Below are 19,725 nucleotides of genomic sequence, written 5' to 3'. Positions count from 1 at the left end.
ACACTTCAGTGATAACCAGAAAACTCTGAAATAGGAAGACGACTTTTAAGCTTAAGTTAGGACTTTAACTAGTTCAATGAACATCAGACATAGCAATTGTACAGTGTAAATAAACCCATTTCACTTAAATAGTGCGTTGCTAAGTTACTAGTAAAAATATTTGCTTTGTAAAAACATCATGTCGCTTAATTGTATTGCTATGATGTCGTCTTTCTATTCCATTGTTTCTGTTTATCACTATATACAGACAATACAAGGCAAAATGGGACGGTACGCCAAATGAACAATCCCCGTCAAGTAATGTTTATGTGTAAAACCTTTGTCTGATCTTTAAACTGATGAAGTAAATCCTATTTTTCTATCTTAAAATTGATTGACATGCGGACTTATGGAGAGAAGATAATAAAGATGAATAGACGGTTTGCTTAAATTTCATTCTACTGCAGTCTCTTTAACAATTTGTCAAACAAGCGATACAGCTAGATAAGCCTGTCACGTAAGGGTTTGTTTATAACTAATATCATCTAGGACTATAGGCACGTTTGAATTTTTTAATCCGTTCGTTGGAAACATTATTGTATAGCCGGGGTATAGGCTTTTATGATCTGATATTTACTTTTAAAAACATGTATTCCTTTTTCGAGGATTTTTGATAATGAAGACGACATTTTCATATTTTCCAGGAATGTTCCAAAATCCAGCGCCAGCGAAATGTTATTTAAAGAAACAAAATTATTTTTTTTAATATTGTCTATATACGAATGCGTCATAAATAATCGATGACTATTGATCGTAATAACTGAATGATTTGTTTGGAATTAAATTGATTATTTTACGATCAGAGTTAAATGTTGCAACTTTCTGAATTTGTATGGACGCTACGTTCTTTAATCTTTAGCATGAGTCATTTTTAACAATTTCTCCTTATAGACGCAACAGATAGAAGTAAGATTAGTAGTGATCAAAATCGCTTATATTTCGCCGTAAGCCTGTATCCCCTTTCATTTTTCGCAAACACTCCCTTTAAGAACTGAACTTTCAACAACACAATTTAAAAATATCACTTAAGTAAAAGAGTTAAAATATATTTTTTAAACAGTTAAACTTCCTTTTTAAAAACTTTCATTTGTTTCAGAGTTGGCTGAGATAAAAACATATTGCATATCAATGTTAAAGAATTTACGAAGACGATCTCCAAAGAAAGCACGTGAGCCGCGTGTTCCGTTTTTACCGGCATTAACTAGAAAACTATTCGGATCAAGACATAAAGGTAAAATCGTAAATGAGCCAGAAAAGAAACTACTTCGTTAAAATCATTTATATCTACATTATATGTGAAAAGTTGCAAACAGTACGATCAATTTCACTAACCATATTCTTACTGATAACTCAAAAAATTATTTGTGCTCTGGAGTTCAGATTTTCTAACTAACGCATGTCTCTGGCTACAGCCTGAATACCTTAATTTCCAGTACGAGACCTAATCTTTTATTACACATATTTTCAGTCATTGGATTTTAACATTCTATAGCCCTGTTGAAAGCCTGTAACAAAACAAAGCAGAATGCATAATTATTGCCAAAAAAAATCGCAAAGATTTTTGCACAAACGCCTTTAAAGGGAGTAATTGCACATTTTCAGATTTTCTTAAATAAACATTATAAAGTAATACAAATTTTGAAAATAATTTTGCATATTTGAATTTGCTGGGTCAAGGGCTCTTTAAAAATGTATAAATTGACTCATTTTGCGCGCAATTTTAGCTCTTGCACATTCATTACTAAAAAAATTGTAGACTCCTGGGACTTTACAGAGACGTATCAAATGTTATATTTAGATATATATCAGGGTCCGTCCTACAGATATAAGTGTGATAGCTCAGAGTTCTAGTTGGGGTGCTATGCCCCCCTTTACAGGTCTAAGGGGGGCACTACCCCCCTTTACCTTCCCTATATACGCACTTGAAATCAATTCAAAACTGAAGCTCTGACCTTAAACAAATGTTTGTCCGGAGACACCCGGGGGTTGTGGGGGCTTAAATGTTTTCCTCTTTCTAAACGAAATGGAAAAGCTAAGCTCCCGTCAGGGACTTTCCCTTATTCAGAGTGAGAGATACTTCCCCAGAGACCCTTTTCTTTACCTCGTAATCACCCTGAACATATACACTGGGAGCCATTAAACTGTGGAATAGGAAGACGACATTCAAGAACTTTGATGTGTACTTGATGTTTTTAAAAGTAAATTATTTTAGTAGCTTGTAACTCAGCTTTCTAAATTAATTAAAGCAATTAAAATTATTTCATTCTCATTGGACCTTTTAAGATCAAAAGTTGAGCCCAACAACCGTACCTTCCTGTTCCACAGTGTAATCCCTGAAATTCCGGTTTATTTTATGGACCGGGCTGATTTTTAACCAGCTGGAGCAAGCTGTACAGTATAACTTCAGACTATGTGGGGCAAACCGGAACCGTACGGCAAATGAATGATACTCTTCTAGTTTAATTTAATGTGACTGCATATGCAAGGTGTCCCAAAAAAACATGGGAATTCAGTGACGAATTCGATATCGTCTTTGTTATGAATTAGCATTGTATACCTAATTTCAACAGCCATAATATTATTATGTCTGCTAGAGTTTATTTTATGAAAAGGGTAAAAGACTGTGAAGATGTGTCTATAATTTCTCTGCAAGATGAACAATAAAGACGGACAAGTTTACTCTGTTTGTATACTGCAAAGTACACCCCTATGAAGTCAAAACATAAAGAAAAAAAAGTGAGCATAGCAGACGAAACTCTTACAGATTACAGCTTTCTCAGTAGGAATCACTATACAAAATCAAAGAAGTTTTTGAAAAGACGATATCGAATTCGTCACTGAATTCCTATGTTTATTAGGACACCCTGTATCTTCGTTTCATTTTTTTGTCTAGACAAGTACGCCCCTAACTCCAGGTCTGTGAGTGACCCTGAGACCCCTGAAGATTGTCTAGACCCTGATGAAACGTTAATAATTACAGTTCCTACTGAATCTGCCAATAAGAGATACATTCTACCCAAATTAAAAGGTAATATAATGTAACACATCGGCGTCAATATTTCCCTGTTCAGAAATAATGTTTTTTTTTTCTGCAAATTGATGATTTTTAAATTGCAGAAAAAAACAAGGATTTCTCCATAATTTCTGATTGAATCGATTTTTTATTGTTGATTTTATTTTTGGAAAGCTCATTAGACTTTCATTCTTTTTTTGACGCCCTTTATACCATTGTCGGAAATCAAAGACAATATTCAAACTGTCTCTCAATATATTTCCATGTTCATTGGGACACCGCTGTATATCTAATTTTATTTGCATGATACATGTTTATCACGTTTACCAATGTCCAATAGTATCCAAAATTATATATATATTGTGCGTTGATCAGTGACACGAAAGGTCACAGCAAAAAAATGTCTATTTTTTAATAAGAAAACAATAAATATTAACACAAATATTTTAACATTGATAATTATTATGATATTTTTACAGTCCTGTTTTTAAAAGGCCTTTATTTTATAATCAATTTTCATCAAATGAAAAAATATGCAGATATTTTACTGCCTCTTGGTAAACATTATACCGGCCTATGATTCCCTTAATAGAGGGACGGGAAGTTTTCACAAGACGAGAATTAACATGGTTCCATCAGTCAGTTCTAATTGCAAACCTGTGTTTTTCATTATAATTATTTACAACTACTTTTTCGGAAAATTGATAATTTAATCAAACCACAGGTTCCCTCGTCCAATTTTGCCAACAAAATATCCTTTGCTTACGCTGCGCGCTGGACGTTTTATTGGCAAAATTGGTCTTGAGAACCCTTGGTAAACTTCCAGGTATAACAGTTATAAATATTTATAGAGGGGGGGGGGGGAGTTTTCTTAAATATTTATAGGGGGGGGGGGTTGCTATTTGTTGGTTCATCATTCATCATACATTCTCTTTGCTACACAATTCTTAACAGATATTTCGTTTACAACGTGTACTGCACATTCCGAGAAAAACATAAACAAAACCAAAAAGTTTGTTTTCATTCCTCCCAAAAACTGCAGTACACTTCTTTTGTAAATGAAAAATTGGAATTCCAAGATTCCTATAATCAATTCTAATTGTAGACATGGTGTGTCTGNCGACAAAACAACTATGGAAGGAGATACAAACTATCATGTAGTAGTAGTAAGATACCCGATCAAACAAGTCCTAATATCAACTAAAATTTTAGAGTGTTTCGCGCCGGTTTTTTTTTATTTTCTTTACTTTTACCTTTTTATCCAAGTAAAAACAATTTTCGAGATATTTGTAGATTTTCCCATTTAACTATTCATAAGACCCGCCCCCCCCTCTCCCCATGGACAAAACAGGCCAGAGTCCTTGAAAACATAAAATTGAGAACTCTAGTCTTAAAAAGAAGAATATTTTCTAATTTACACTTTTAATTAAATATTAATACTTTACTTCAAAAGTGCATTTAAAGAAAATCTCAAGAAAATCCACAAATTCCCTGTGCTTTTCTTGTTTTTAAAGAACCCTAATGTAAAATGTGTGTGTAGAAATCAATCTATGTTAAAGAAAAAAATGCAATATTCAAGAAAGGAAAAAAGAATATCAAAAAACATAATAAGGTACTTTTTAATTTAATTTTGGGAAATTCAGCTTTGTTTGGAAGTATAAATAATTCGACCAACTCAAGCTAAGAACATTCCCTTGATTTCAACGAATTCCCCCAGTCAAATTTGAGGGAAAATTAGTCAAGGGGTTTATGACTCATATTTATTGATCGGACATTAAAATGTTAAATAAGAGGGTGTCCCAAAAATTCTCAAAATTGTCAATATTGGTCTAAAATTGAGACTCTAGTTATCTTACGGGCTGTTTCTTGGGCCACCCTGCAGGGTATGTATTTAAAGAGTGGTACTTATATGCAGTTTATATAATGTTAATTCTTGATAAACGGGGCTATAGCCTGTAATAATTCCTCCCTTTCACCAACAATTGACCCATGACCCATGATTCCCCCAAAAGCGGGGTGATACGTAATTGTTACTTTACCTCTCTTGGGACAATTAAGAAAAATAACCTCACAATCGCGGGTTCCCTCTTAGAAGACGATACAATTTTCTTCTTTTTTTTGGGGGAGGGGAAATGAAAGATTATACTTAACTAACTACGGGTTCCCTGTCAAGTAGTTGCAAATAATGATTAAAAAATGGCTAGAAAAAAGGAATTAAAATATTATATTTCTTATATAACTCTTATTTTCTTAAATTTTTTATTTTTATTACACACATTTTCAAAACATAAACAATACTATAAGAGCCTATACAGATAGAGAGAAGGTAGATGGGAATACAAAAAGAGATTTGAAATTTATTTGTAAAAGATAAACATAGATCAGTTTATTAATTGGGCTGGAGGGATAAAAGCTTTTGTAAATTGTTAAGACCAGGCAATGCAAGCCATTAAAGGGCCCGTACGCTTATTTTCAACTGTAACAATGCAAAGTTAGAAATGCCCGATTTACAAGGGTATCTCACCTAGGCCAGAGAACTCTTTGTGTTGATCTATCAAAAAGCGTTCGTAAAACAGAAGTGTATTGTTTGATTTTAAATTTCTATATATATTTGTAAATTTGCTTTACCATACATGTGTGTAAAATCAAAACAAAAGGAACTACGAGGTCACACAGTTGTACAACTGATGTCGCATAAAGTTCTCCTTTTGTCCAGTTTCCAGTGTGGAATCGAAGTTCATATTTTATTAAATTGATCGAAATCATGCTAGAGCTACCTACCATGCAATCTTCTGCAATATAAATGAAATTGAGTTTTCAAATCTTCAGCAAAATCGATTGATCCGCCAAATAATTAAAAAGTTAAAAAAAGAGTAATAGTCTTTTAAAAAACAGTTTTCTATACTTTTATGTCTGTGTTTTTCTACGATAACTAAAAGTTTCTCAAAAAAAAAAAATGTCCACCAGACCAAATATTTTTCTTTGAATATAGAATATAGATAGAAGATTTGGTGTTGTTATAAAGTAAATACTTTATCAGTAGCTGAATATTCTTTTCAAGTGAATTAGTTCTGTGTACACTGCACAATTCCTGTCTTATAAGCTTGATTAAATATCTATTCTAAATGAAGCAGTTTAAAACAGGAAAAATATGAAAAAAGAGAGAGATGAGTATTGATTTATATATATGAAATATGTATAAGCTTTTTCAAGTCTCTACTTAGCCAGATTAATTTAGATAGACAGATAGATAGAAAGATAAATTATCAGCAAGTAAGATAAATTAATAAATAGATAAATAGATAGAAAGATTGATAAATATTTTGTTAGATAAATTGATAGATAAATACTAGATTTATAAACAAACAGCTAGTTTGATAAATAGAAAGATAGAAATATAAATAGAAAGATAGAGAGATAGATAAATAGAGAGATAGATAAATAGACAGAAAGATAGATTGATAAATAAATAGATAGATAGATAGATAGATAGATAGATAGATAGATAGATAGATAGATGGATTGATAGATAGAAAGATAGATAGATAGATATGTAGAAAGGTAAAATGGTATATATCTCCAGGTATACCTCCAGGTAGAAAATATATGCTCCAGTACAGTGTATAATGTTTGTCGTGGCAGAGCCTCCGATATATTATATAGATAGATAGATAATCATATATATGGATAGATAGTTTAGTAATTAAAATATTTTAAAGTTTTTACCAAGGAATTGGATTTTCTAATCCCTATATCTTTGCAACCCAATGAATTGTAGACCTTGTGTATTTCCAACTATAAATTCTGTTGGATCAAATAATCTGAGTTTGCAATATCAAAAGTGTACAGCCTCTGGTTGTAAAGATATGGGGATTAGATGATTTGAGTTTGTGACCAAGACGAAATTCCATTTAAAATCGTTAAGCAGAGTCGGTAGAACAATGGGTTCTTTTCGGAAAGTCCAAAATTGTCCCAAACTTAAGTTAATGCTTGCATATGTTTTAAACATTTCCAATATTTAGGAGTTTCAGATATGTTTAGGAAGTTTTAAATTGTTATGAAGATTAAGAAATCTTTGTTTTCAAAGTTTTTAAAATGTTAAAGGAGGTTCTGATATATGTTTCAACAGTTTTTAATGGCTAAACATATGTTGTGCAAATATGTTTTAAGAAGTTTTAGTTATAGTATAGAAGATTTAAATACGTTTCAAAAGTTTAAATATTTTTTAAAACATCTATATTTGTGTTTTAAGAGTTTTAGATTTGTGTCCATGGGGTTTTAGTCCAGTGCAGTGTTACAATTGCAGATTTTTATAAAGACAAAGGTTACAGATACAGATTACAGATACAGATTACAGATACAGATTACAGATACAGACTACAGATACAGATTACAGATACTGATTACAGATACTGATTACAGATACTGATTACAGATACAGATTACAGATACAGATTACAGATAAATATTACAGTTAAAGATTACTGATACAGATTACAGATACAGATTAGATACAGATTACAGATACAGATTACAGATAAAGATTACAGATACAAATTACAGATACAGATTACAGATACAGATTATAGATACAGATTACAGATACAGATTACAGATACAGATTACAGATTCAGATTTCAGATACAGATTACAGATACAGATTAAAGATACCGATTACAGATACAGATTACAGATACAGATTACAGATAAAGATTACAGATACAGATTACAGATACAGATTACAGATACAGATTACAGATACAGATTACAGATACAGATTACAGATACAGATTATTTTACAAATAGAAATCTTTTTTTAGGTTTATTATTGTTAATGTGTTAATATCTATATCAACAATATTTTTTGGGATTGTAACAAAACAAAAAACGTGAACTAGATCAGAAAATTAACATTGTTGAAGATAACGTTGTCTTCAAATAATTTGTAAATTGAACTCTATTAAAATCATTTATTTTCAAATATAAAAAAAACTTTTCCTCTTACAAAGGTTTAAAGGGTACCGTTGTAGAACACTGGATGGCAGGTCCTAAATCAGCTGTTTAAGGACTAAACAGGCTAGATGAATTTCGGCTTTCATCCGTGAGGTTTACACTTTAATAATTTTCAGATTATCTTTGAACACATACAATGATTTAAGTTTCACACTGAATGAGTTCCACACCGGATTGGTTGAAGTTTTTAATGTAGAATGTAATCGAATAAAGAAGGCATTTAATAATTCGGTTATTTGCTCCAACACTGGAATTCTTCAAGTTTATCTGCACGTGGATTATTAAAGGGAAAATTCACCTAATTAAATATGTACATCATAACATTATTTTGAATTAATATCGTTAGAGAAGAGGCCGAATTTAAAGAATTTAAGCCGAGTCTCAAATTTGAGACGCGACTCAACCAAGTTTGGTTCATTTGATATGTTCTCTGATTTAAGCCAGCGCTTAATTTAAACAGGTTTTTTTGCGGAACAGCTACGCAGTTTAAATTCATTAAATGCGGCCTTTAAAGACCAAAATATATTTTGAAAATGAACATCTACTTTATTAATTCATGAGGTTTGTATCATCATCAACACACAATTATAGAAACTCAACTTGGCTAATATTGATAATCAATGATTATCGAATATTTTGTTGTATATTTTTTTTGTTGCACTTTCCAACTTTCATAACATTTCGAATAAAGTTTAATTCTACGGAGTTTAACAAATTATAAAATTTATATTAAATAAGAGAAAATACGGAATTCCAGAATTAATGGATTATTTGGCAATTTTTTCGAAAATTATGGCATTTAAAAAGTTGAACAATCCCTTTAAGGCGGCAAACTGAACTTCCAGCTTCCGCCGGCTGTATTTGAATGCCGGAGGCCGGAAGCGCTACGTTCGGCTTGGCGGAGTCACGACGAAGTTTTCCCGAGTAAGATTTAAGAATTGATTTTTTTAAATCGTAATTTTTAATATTTAAAAAAATTATCTTAATCCTTTTTCCATTTTTTGATAATTTAGGGATATGAACTCTTGAAAATATAGCTAAAGCATACTCTTCTACAATTAAAAATTTGAGAATTACAAATATTGTAATGTTATTTTATATCTAAATTTTTTATAAATTTAACTTTTAAGCTAGAGCTTTAATACAAAAAGTTGTTTTTATATATAAATATAAAAAAGACAGTTAATTAATATAAATTGCAATAATCGGAAATATTGACTATCATGGAGCGGATAAATCGAGATTTTGCTGGGTCGGTACAAATATAGTAGAGCAGTCTCCATCCCTGATGTCAATTTACCTGAATATTGACTATCATGGAGCTAATAAATCGAGATTTTGCTGGGTCGGTACAAATATAGTAGAGCAGTCTCCATCCCTGATGTCAATTTACCTGAATATTCTTATATTCTAGATAAGCCAAGATACCTGAACATGACTAGCGTTTTAACCCTCCCCTCCCATATGTCGGGGTTTCTTCATGAACTTGGATCAAACTCTGGTGTTTACAGGTAAAAAACCTTGGTTTACTTTCACGTTTTTTAACGTCATTTTGTGATGTTAATATGACTCCAAATGGTTTATAACGATGTAAATTAAGTTGATTTTAATTCATCATATGGCTTGCAGGGCCTCAGCAGACACTGGGTATAATAATATTTAAAATTTTTTCAAAATTGTTTAACTATGTATAAATATAATAACACACATTTTTATTCTAGTTACGTTAGCAGACCCACAATGCTGGTTACAAACAAACCTAAGATCCAGCATCAAGTGAATGGTGAGTATTTATGTATGTTTATTAAATGTACAGGGTGAGTCAACAAAAAGAGTTGTTTTGTTTTCCTGCACTTTCAATTCTGAGAAAAAAGTTTAGCAGATTTTTTCCGGTCCGTTTGAGTAACAAAAAAAAATTTTTAAATGTCTAAAAATTACAGACAAGAAAAATACCATTAGTGAGAAAAAACTATTTTTTTGGTGACTCACCCTGCATATAATTTACCCTCATTCAAAAGAGCAAATCAAATCGGAACTCGAATTCTACCGATAGTTTGATCTCGATATCTACAGTGTGCGCTTTTAATTTGAGGATTAATGCTTAATCTTTTCATTTCAGTCATTTCTCCTTTTGCTCCCTTCAACCTTGAATACCCCAACGAATACCCTCCAGGCTCCATTATTTAATTAATTCTTTGTATTTTTTCAGCCAGATATCTGATATTTGCAACAGCTGATCCCTGATATTTGTAACCTTGTAACTTTTTTTAAACAATAAATTCCAACTGGCTGACCAGAAAAAAAACTCATTAAAATTTGATTTTCTGCTCAATACATAATTCAATTAAACTTTTTGAAAAAAAATCTAAAAATTATATAAATTATTTATATATCTATTTTATATTATGTATATATATATATTTAGGTAAACCGCCTAATATTATGTTTGATAAGCGTGTAGTAAGAGGGAGTACTTATACTCCTATACGTACTCAGATCATAACTTTAGATAGACAGGTACAGTACAATTCACGGTGGACTAGGGTCAATTTAATTTTAAACTGGCCGGACCCCTGTACTTGTACCAACCTAGTGACCTATTAAACCTTCTCAACCAGCTTATGAAAGCTCTAATAAATTCGTACCGGTCCAACACTATCCTTGTACTGAACTAAGAGATATTCCGACCTAAGGGATTGTCTATATTTCAAAATTCAAAACCGTACAACTTAAAAAAAAATTTCGCCGTATCCGCCTGGTTTGACCTATGATTGAAATTATGTTTTTTCTTGCTTGCCGTAAAATTTCTGTTGCTGTATTTTCGTTGGATATTTTGACGTAGTAGAGGCTTCGAGCCAATTTTGGACGTTAAAAATTTCCTGGGACCGAAGAAATTGAGTTTTAGCCAAAGACTTAAATTGTATAATTCCTATATCCTTGCACCCTGATGTTGTAAACCTTTGATATTTCTAACTTAGATTATTTGATTTCACAGAACTATCTAAGGTCTACGATATTTGTTTGCAAAGATTTAGGGATAAGAAAATCAGAGTTTGTGGAATTGACTCAATTTAATTAATAATACAAACTAAGGGTGCAGGGTTGAGGGAAGAATATGCTAGGATTTTTCTAATTTTAGTGCTTGTTCCGATAGGGTGTACATATATATACTATCCGTGTAACATTCGTCTTGGAAAATAAATATTTAAACATCTAAAATTTATATTTAAACTGAAAAAAGTTTTAAATACTGTCCTATTTAAAAAACTAGGTCCCACAAAAAATCTGCGCCGTTTTGACGTTTATTGGACGCAAACAAACAAACAAACAGACAAGCTAAGTACATATATATTAGATGTTTGAATTTTTAAATTGTATGCAAACTGTACACAAAAATGTTCTGCTCTGAAGGGTTCTGAGGGTAATGTTAATATTCTAAGATTTGGAAAAACAAAATAAGTTTTGAAAAAGTTGGGAAAAGTTTCCTGGGTTATTTGTCAACTTTGATGGTAAAATGATAAACCTGAAGATAATGAAAATAAATTAAACCCTGAGCTGGAAACTTATAAAGAAACGGATTACACCAAACTCATATTTAGTGGATTTCATTGTCTAGAAATCATTTAAAGGTCGGGTTATTGTTGAAAAAAGTTGTTGAAATATTTCAAAATTTCTGAGTTTAAAATTTAAATGTTTACTGTACAATGCAGTTAAGCTAATTTATTCTATCCAAAGTTTTGTGGATCACATTTAAAAGATTAGTTCTTAGATACATTATTTTTAATTTTTGATTATTTCTAAAATCAAACAGATTATATTACAAAATAAAGACGACTTTTTATTAATAATGCTTTGATCCATAAAAACGTTTCTAAAATTACTTTGCTTGATTAATTTGAGTGATTGAAATTTTTAATTGCATCTTATGAATTGTACTATTATAAAAAGGAAGTCTTCAAATATTCTAATGCCTATATCTTTGCAACCTGATGGTTTACACCTTCGGCATTTTTTAACTTAGCTATATTTAATATAACATAATTCAAAGTTAGAAATATGTTTAGGGTCTTCAACTTGCGTTGCTCAGAGATAAAGATTAGAAAATCAGAGTTTGTGAAAAGAAAATTTTTTTTTTTTTCTTTTAACTAATCTTCTTTTTTTAGAGAGTAACACCTACAGATGGAACTTACATCAGGAATATTTACTTAATTTAATTCTTCCTCACTTTTAAAACTAATTTATGAAATTCGTAGAAAAAAACACAGAAGCCGAATTTAAAGAATTTGAGCTGTGGCTTAAATTTAAGCCGGGCCGCGGCTCGAATATGGTTGGTTTCATGCACTTTAAATCGTATTCATTGATTCAAGATTTAAGCCGGCACTTTATTGACGCGGCTCAAATTCATTAAATTGAGACACAGGCTATATCGACTAAAATTTCTGATATCAATATATAAAGTTGTAATCTCTGATTTGTCTGTTTTTATGTCAGATCATAACTTAAGAAACCCTTTGACCGATTTGCCTCAAATTTTGAATTGGAGAACACGGGAAGGGAAAATAACTAAAATAACTAAAATAGTAAAATAGATATATTTTGTCAACCAGTTCAAAAATTATAATGTTTATCCTTAAATCTTAATCTAAATTTTATTTAGTTAGTTGACTTTAACATGTGTGCAATTGTAGAGAATTTTTAAAAATGTTCTCCCCCCCCCCCCGCCGAATCACTTTTTATGATTTTTTAAATTCCAAAACTAAAAAATCTGCTAAAATCTTATCAAATTATTGTAATTTAAAGCAATACGAAACAGCGTCAATTTATTAGATAATGTAAAAACGTGTCTTGTACTAAATGTACAAGGTTTGCTGCCATTATTGCTAATATTCTTAATATTTCTGTCTCCAGTTTATAGATTAAAATAATAAAAGTTTAAACATGCAATCTCTTCTATATTTAGAATTAGATTTACATACTTTTAATCAAAAGCTAACCTTAACAAAGGGGTAAATAAACAGTATTTTCTAGAACGTTTTTTGGTATGAAGTAACTGTCATTATAATCCCGATAATCTTCTAAGCTATAGGGGTTACTCACAAAGAATGAGACTTCAGAGACTGTACGGAATTTATTTAATTCAATTCCTTGTATTCAGGGTTCCTTGTTGCACAAAACTGGTTTATTTCTCTATGCAATATTTTATTTAACAATCAAAATTCTTATTTTAATGCAGAAACAAAAAATTAGGCTTTAAATATTCATATTTTTAGAGTTTTGAGTCGTCTTTACAGTCTCATCCTTTGTGGGTAACCCTGTATTTGAATAAAAACATGTTTTTGAATCTCACAAGGTTCTTTATGGTTTTACAATTCATTCAACTTGCGGATTTTCTGTTTGCATTTGTATATTTTTGATAAATCAAAGTTGAAACCAACATTAGCGTTGCGAAATCAATTTTTCTTTTTTTTAAATATTAAAATTGTAAATATAGGAGAAGGGATCCTAACAAACCTACATCATTTAATTCTAACAGAAAGGAATCGGACCGGAAAAGGTTTGGAATTTATCATTATATTTTTAAATCTTAAAATAAATAATGTTGTTTCCTTTTATGTTTTATTGTTGGTTCTATCCAATAAACGTTAAAATGGTCGAAACCGTTCAGGTTCAAACTCACAACAATCCCGAAGGAAGGTTAAAAGTCGTTAGAATATTTTAAAATGTTGCCTCATGATGATTTCGATAGCTTTCGTATTGGAAAACCCGCCAACATGAAAACTGGAAAATATCAGAAATTTTTTATTTTTTTAAATAAATATTTCACTGATTACGGAAATTCGAAATTCTGAAATTTTTCTCATGTTTTTTCAATAGATTTGATTTTAGTCTATGAAAATACCCAAATAAATAATAATCATAATCGGAAGAAATCTATAATCACAAGGCTTTTAGGGCGCTTCGCGCCCATCTTCTATTTAAATTGTGAACATGTTCTTTTTGTTTACATTTTAAAACAAAGAAGAAAAAATTTTGCGGATTTAAAAAAAAATTCGCGGATTTTCAACAATTTAAATTTTTTTACAAAATTAAAAACCTTTAAAACACATTTTTTTTAAAATTTTATCATTCATAAACCTTCCCTATGGTCACATGATGTACCACAAAAATATTGGGCCCGATCGGTTTAGCCGTTTTGACGTTTATTGGATACAAACAAACAGACAAGTCAAATTTATATATAGATAATCGATAAAATTCTAAAATTTGTTTTTTATATTTTTTAACTTTTAGACGTAGGTTACCAGATATTGAGATTTCAAACAAACCCTCAGATAATAATTATAGGAAAATCTCAATCAAGTTTTTTATCTAAAAGGTTTTCGTATAGAAAATTGATATAGATTAATCAAGAAAATATATTTTGTGAAAAGTAATAATGAAATATTTAATCGATTTTTTGTTACGAGCAAGATGGTTTTTATCTCTTTTCTTTACGCGTGGATTAATAATTTAGTATTTGAATAAAGATAGCAAGGTGATATTTGAGATTTCGTTTCAGACATTCATTTTTGAATGGTGGATTTGGGAGTAGAGGGTATAAAAGTACTACGGTAAGATTTTGAATTAATGTAAAGGATATTGTCATTTTTAATTCTAAAAACATTGCTATTATTTTTTTTGGTAATTTAGAATAATTAATAAGTACTATATAATAAAAATACCATTTAGTCAGAACAAAATACAGTGCATTATTCAACCCATAGATATTTTCGTTAATAATTTTTACATTTTAGGTGACAAATGGTTTTCAGGGGGATGTCCCCTTTTCCTCCAATCAGGGGCGTGTTAGCTCCCCCCGGAAGGATATGTTCCCCTCCCCCTACATAAACTCCTCCTCATTAATTAACCCTGTTCCTGGGAGGAAACATAGTCAACTTCAAACAGAGAAATGGCTGGAGGTAGGATATATATAGCACGGGCAGCCGTAGTACATTTGAATATCCGAGCCGGGTCAACCTTTCCGTTCCCAGTTTGTACTGTACCTAGCTTTATGGACAGGACTAGCTGGTGCAACAAGGTTGACGCGGTTTGACTTTATGCATCACGGGCAGACGTAGTACATTTGAATATCCAAGCCGGGTCAACCTTTCCGTTCCCAGCTTGTACTGTACCTAGCTCTATGGACAGGACTAGCCGGTGCAACAAGGTTGACGCGGTTTGACTTTATGCTTTACGGGCAGCCGTAGTACATTTGAATATCCGGTTGACGCGGTCTGACTATGCTTCATATAGGTTGAATTTACTTTTACTAAAGGGGCAGAGGTGCCTGAAACATTTAGATTATAGGCAGTTTTTTAGGTTTCTGATAAATTATTTTTTTGTTAACAGTAAAAAATTAATGAAAACGTAAAGATCTTTTTTAAAAGGAAAAAGCGAATTAGAGATAATTTTTAAAATTTAAAAACGTAACTACCATTTTTTTTTAGAACTATCATTGTGATAATAAGAAAAATGTTTACCAACCGATGGTTTTTGAAACCTAATCGCTTTGAAATATAAATAATTTGTATTTAAGAGAAAGATTTATTGATTAATCATAGCATTCTTATTAAAAAGTTCACTTCTTTTACAATTAGCGCCATGCTTAAAAATAAAAGGAATATTATTTTATCTACGTTTTACCATGACATATCACCCACTCAAGCTCTCAAACAAAAATCGATGAGAATTTCGCCAATAACTTCTTTAAACCCAAGGAAAGCAAAGCTAAGCGTTTATTTAAAAAGAATAGAAAATGTCTTGTCAGATATAAACGCACACTTGCAGTAATGCCATAAAACAGTCTGAGTTTATAATATATTTTTAAATGATTTTAATCTAACTTTTTGGAACTAGGTAGAATTAAGAAAGGGTTTCACGCACCTCTGTCCCTTTAGTAAAAATTCTGACGCCGTCAACCTTGTTGCATCGGGTATTCCTTTCCATAGAGCTAGGTACAGTAAATACTAGAACCGGAAAGGTTGACCCGGCTCGGATATTCAAATATACTACCGCTGCTTGTGGTTTGAATGATTTAAGACTGAAATTTAGTTTTCCTAAGAAATTGTAAATGGGAACCTCACCTCAGGCTTTAACATAAAACATATGAACTGAGGCCGAATTTAAAGAATTTGAATCGCGTCACTGAACCACCAATAACTCGTTCCAATTAAGCTCTGGTTCAAATTTCGAAACACTGATTTTAATTTCAAGTGGAACTATGTATGTTTAAACCGCGTCTTATATTTGAACCACGTCTAAACGAGGTTCAAATTAATTTTAAACTAATTTAATTTCAGGAAATAACAAACAAGGTTGAGGAAGCTAATGCGGAAGTTCAGACAGATCCTTACACTACGTTAGTTTTTTCTTACTATAATTACAATCATAATAACTAGTGTAAAATTCACAAAAATATTGACAATAATTAAATAAAAACAATAATGATAATACATAATAATACATAAAAAGTATAAGTATGGTAATATTAATAATAATAATAATAATAATAATAGTAATAATAATAATAATAATAATAATATTGTTTGTGCAGACCAAGTGTGTCCCCAAGAGAGGAGAGTCGAGGTACAGGTCTGGATAAAGAAACACAAATTTATCCTTTAGATCCAGAACTTTTCAACTTTGATTCCGAGGTAGTGATGTGCTTTCATTTATTTTTTTTTCTTTCCTTTTTTCCCCATATAATTTCTTTCAATGTCAAAATTATGCATAATTTTTTCGGGCGTTTTTTCAAGTGTTTTCTAGTGTTTTCTAATTTTGTTCCAAAACATCTACCTTTCTTTAAGTATGTCAAATTTAGACACTAGCAGAAGATATATGCAAAATCGACCCAATAAAGATTGAAAACCATGGAAAAACCATGTGTTGTAAAGATCATTTTACAATTTCTTTGTTTGTTTAGGAAAAAGATATTGCAAAATTTAATACAAGCAATCTTTATAACATTTTACAGTTTTTAAACCTTGGAAGTTTTTTTTCCCCTAAAAATGATTCAAAGTGATTAAACAACACTATTCAAACTTCAAAGGTTAGACCATGGAAGATATAGAGCTCTGAAAAGACGCAATTACAATTATTTTTTTTACAAATTACCAGAAAGTCATTTACATATGGAAAGAAACATTTGATAAATTCAACAAAGGAATTGAGTCTTTGCCACAAACTCTGATTTTCTAATCCCTTTATCTTTACAACTCAATGTTGTAGACTTTAACTATATCAAAATATGAATTCTGTTAGATCAAATAATCTAAGTTTGAAATATCAAAGGATTACATCATCAGGTTGCAAAGATATAGGGATTAGAAAATTTGAGTTTGTGACAATGACTCAATTCCTTTATTCGCTTTCATCTTAATCAGTCGGAAATATAGGGATATAGCTTTCTAATATAACAATTTACATAAAAGTTATGTCTCTTTCTGCACATTGATTGATTCAAGTTGAAAAATTACGTAAAAGTTACATCTCTAAGGTTACCAGGTTTGCCATGCGTAAATTGACTTGATCATCTAGTCAGATAATGTAAAGGTATATCTCCTACGTTTCCAGGATTACTGGGAATACATAAACCGTTTTAATCATAATTGGGTTTTTAACGTAAAAGGTAAATCTTCGACGTTTCCAGGTTTACTGACAGGGTATGCATGAAACTGTCTTGAATATCTAGGTTGGAATTGAGTAGAGTATACTGGAGGTTCTACAGGAAGAATATGATTTATCTTGAATATATAGGTTGGAATTGAGTAGAGTATACTGGAGGTTCTCCAGGAAGAATATTATTTATCTTGAATATCTGTGTTGGAATGGAGCAGCTCGTATACCGGAGGTTCTCCAGTAAGAATATGATTTATCTTGAATATATAGGTTGGAATGGTTCTGGAGGGTATCCTTGGTAGAACAATGGAGCAGAGTATATTGGAGGTTCTCCAGGAAGAAGAAACCGCTCTGCTGAGGTGATAATACATTATCTTTTCATTTTGTTGAATAACCGCACCAATAGGAACAAAATTTAACGAATTTAAGTTATGTCCCTGAACAATCTACCGATGGTATAAATCTCAAATCACTGATTCATGAGGCTTTGAACCGACTGTTATATCTTTACTTTTAATTATAAAAAATTAAAATTAAAGTGTTATCTTAGATAATACTCGATCAAACGGTTTTTCAATTTTTAGAAACACGAGGTATCATACAAATCTACTGCTAAAGTGATTAAATTAAACCCTATTTTATTTTTCTAACACTAGTTAAATAAATTGAGCCTTTGTTACAAACTTTAGTTTTCGAATTCCTATAGCTTTGCAATCCAATGTCGAAGACCTTTGATATTTTTAATTATGAATTCTGTTAGATCAAATAATCTAAATTTGGAATATCTAATGTTTACACAATCAGGTTGTAAAAATATAGTAAATAGAAAGTTTGAGTTAGTTGCAAAACCTTAATTTCTTTCTTTATTTTAGAAAGCAGAAGCTGGAGCACCAGGCCGCTATCACTGCACTTTCTGTTCTATGAGACCACGGATTAACATAGTAAATAAATTTTCCCCATCGAAGATTTATGTCCATATGTGAGTTATTTATGATCATATTTAAGTTATTTATGATCATATTTGAGTTATTTATAATCATATTTGAGTTATTTATGTCATATTTGAGTTATTTATGTCATATTTCAGTTCTTTATGGTCATTTTGGAGTTATTAATGATCATATTTGAGTTAAAACAGATCATAACTTCCTAAATTTCATTTGTTATTACAGATCATATTTGATTTATTACAGATCATATTTGAGTTAATATAGATCATATTTGATTTATTACAGATCATATTTGATTTTTTATGATCCTTTTTGAATTAATACAGATCAAATTTGAATTCAAATTGAGTTAATGCAAATTATATTTGAGTTATTACAGATCATAAATTTCAGTTAGTATAGATCAAATTTGAGTTATTACAGATCATATTTAAAATGTTACATACATGAGTTATTACATATCATATTTGAGTTACTACAGATCATATTCAAAATGTTACATACATGAGTTATTACATATCATATTTGAGTTATCATTGATCAAATCTGAGTTAATATAGATCATCTTTGCTAGAATTTCAATTGTCTTTAAATCACACTTTTTATTTTGAGTTTTTTATAACAACAAATTTTAAAGCAGAGGTCTGGAATAACGAAAAATGACCATCTGCATTTCAAATTTTGCTTGAATATCCCTTTTTGAGCTGGCTAATAAAGAAATAATTTAAAAGTTCATTTTGAATATATTTTGTGACTTTTTTTTAAAATGAATCTTTTAGTTAGTTTATTTTAAATTTTATGATTTAATTCTCATTATTTTTCTAAACAGTTTTTAGTTCCTGCAGTATTATTAAAAATATAAATGTATATAATCAAAATTGTTTCCAGCTGTCATTTGTGATTCGACTAAAAATAAATATTATTTTGTTATTATTGAAATTATAGTTTCAAAAGCATCGAAACAAAAAACTCAAATTTTCCGATTCCTACAGCTTTGCACCAGCTTGTGTGAACCTTAGATATTTCAAGTTTGACTATTTGCTAAAGCAGGAG

At 30.6% G+C, this 19,725-nt stretch overlaps 1 protein-coding gene across 3 annotated transcripts; it reads left to right on the top strand.

Moving 5' to 3' along the window:
* The first annotated feature begins 1,139 nt into the window (after positions 1-1,139).
* On the top strand, positions 1,140-19,446 carry LOC111697121 (uncharacterized). Of its 3 annotated transcripts, XM_023467010.1 has the most exons (14): positions 1,140-1,270; positions 2,933-3,067; positions 9,480-9,576; positions 9,787-9,848; positions 10,491-10,582; positions 12,229-12,260; positions 13,557-13,619; positions 14,357-14,410; positions 14,625-14,676; positions 14,860-15,024; positions 16,405-16,463; positions 16,659-16,758; positions 17,993-18,081; positions 18,595-19,446. In XM_023467010.1, exons 1-14 carry the CDS (start codon positions 1,168-1,170, stop codon positions 18,644-18,646), a joined length of 1,155 nt encoding a protein of 384 aa, XP_023322778.1. In that variant the 5' UTR covers positions 1,140-1,167; the 3' UTR covers positions 18,647-19,446. The 3 variants fall into 3 exon arrangements, with proteins under 3 accessions (XP_023322778.1, XP_023322780.1, XP_023322779.1); XM_023467012.1 differs by lacking the exons at positions 1,140-1,270; positions 2,933-3,067 and adding an exon at positions 4,636-4,664 and having other exon boundaries at positions 18,595-18,949; XM_023467011.1 differs by lacking the exons at positions 1,140-1,270; positions 2,933-3,067 and adding an exon at positions 8,031-8,158 and having other exon boundaries at positions 18,595-18,949.
* The last annotated feature ends 279 nt before the right edge of the window (positions 19,447-19,725 follow it).

The sequence above is a fragment of the Eurytemora carolleeae genome, unplaced genomic scaffold (assembly GCF_000591075.1).
Source record: "Eurytemora carolleeae unplaced genomic scaffold, Eaff_2.0 scaffold201, whole genome shotgun sequence".
Classification (NCBI taxonomy): domain Eukaryota; kingdom Metazoa; phylum Arthropoda; class Copepoda; order Calanoida; family Temoridae; genus Eurytemora; species Eurytemora carolleeae.
Note: the sequence above shows the minus strand (reverse complement) of the source record. Positions and strands in the feature narration are given on the sequence as shown.

Bases quoted from the DNA above. Each gene is read 5' to 3' on its own strand.
- LOC111697121 (XM_023467010.1), top strand. From the start codon at position 1,168: ATGTTAAAGAATTTACGAAGACGATCTCCAAAGAAAGCACGTGAGCCG. The intron at 9,849-10,490 runs GTGAGTATTTAT...ATATATATTTAG, and splicing joins GATCCAGCATCAAGTGAATG to GTAAACCGCCTAATATTATG. The intron at 13,620-14,356 runs GTTTGGAATTTA...TTTAACTTTTAG, and splicing joins AAGGAATCGGACCGGAAAAG to ACGTAGGTTACCAGATATTG.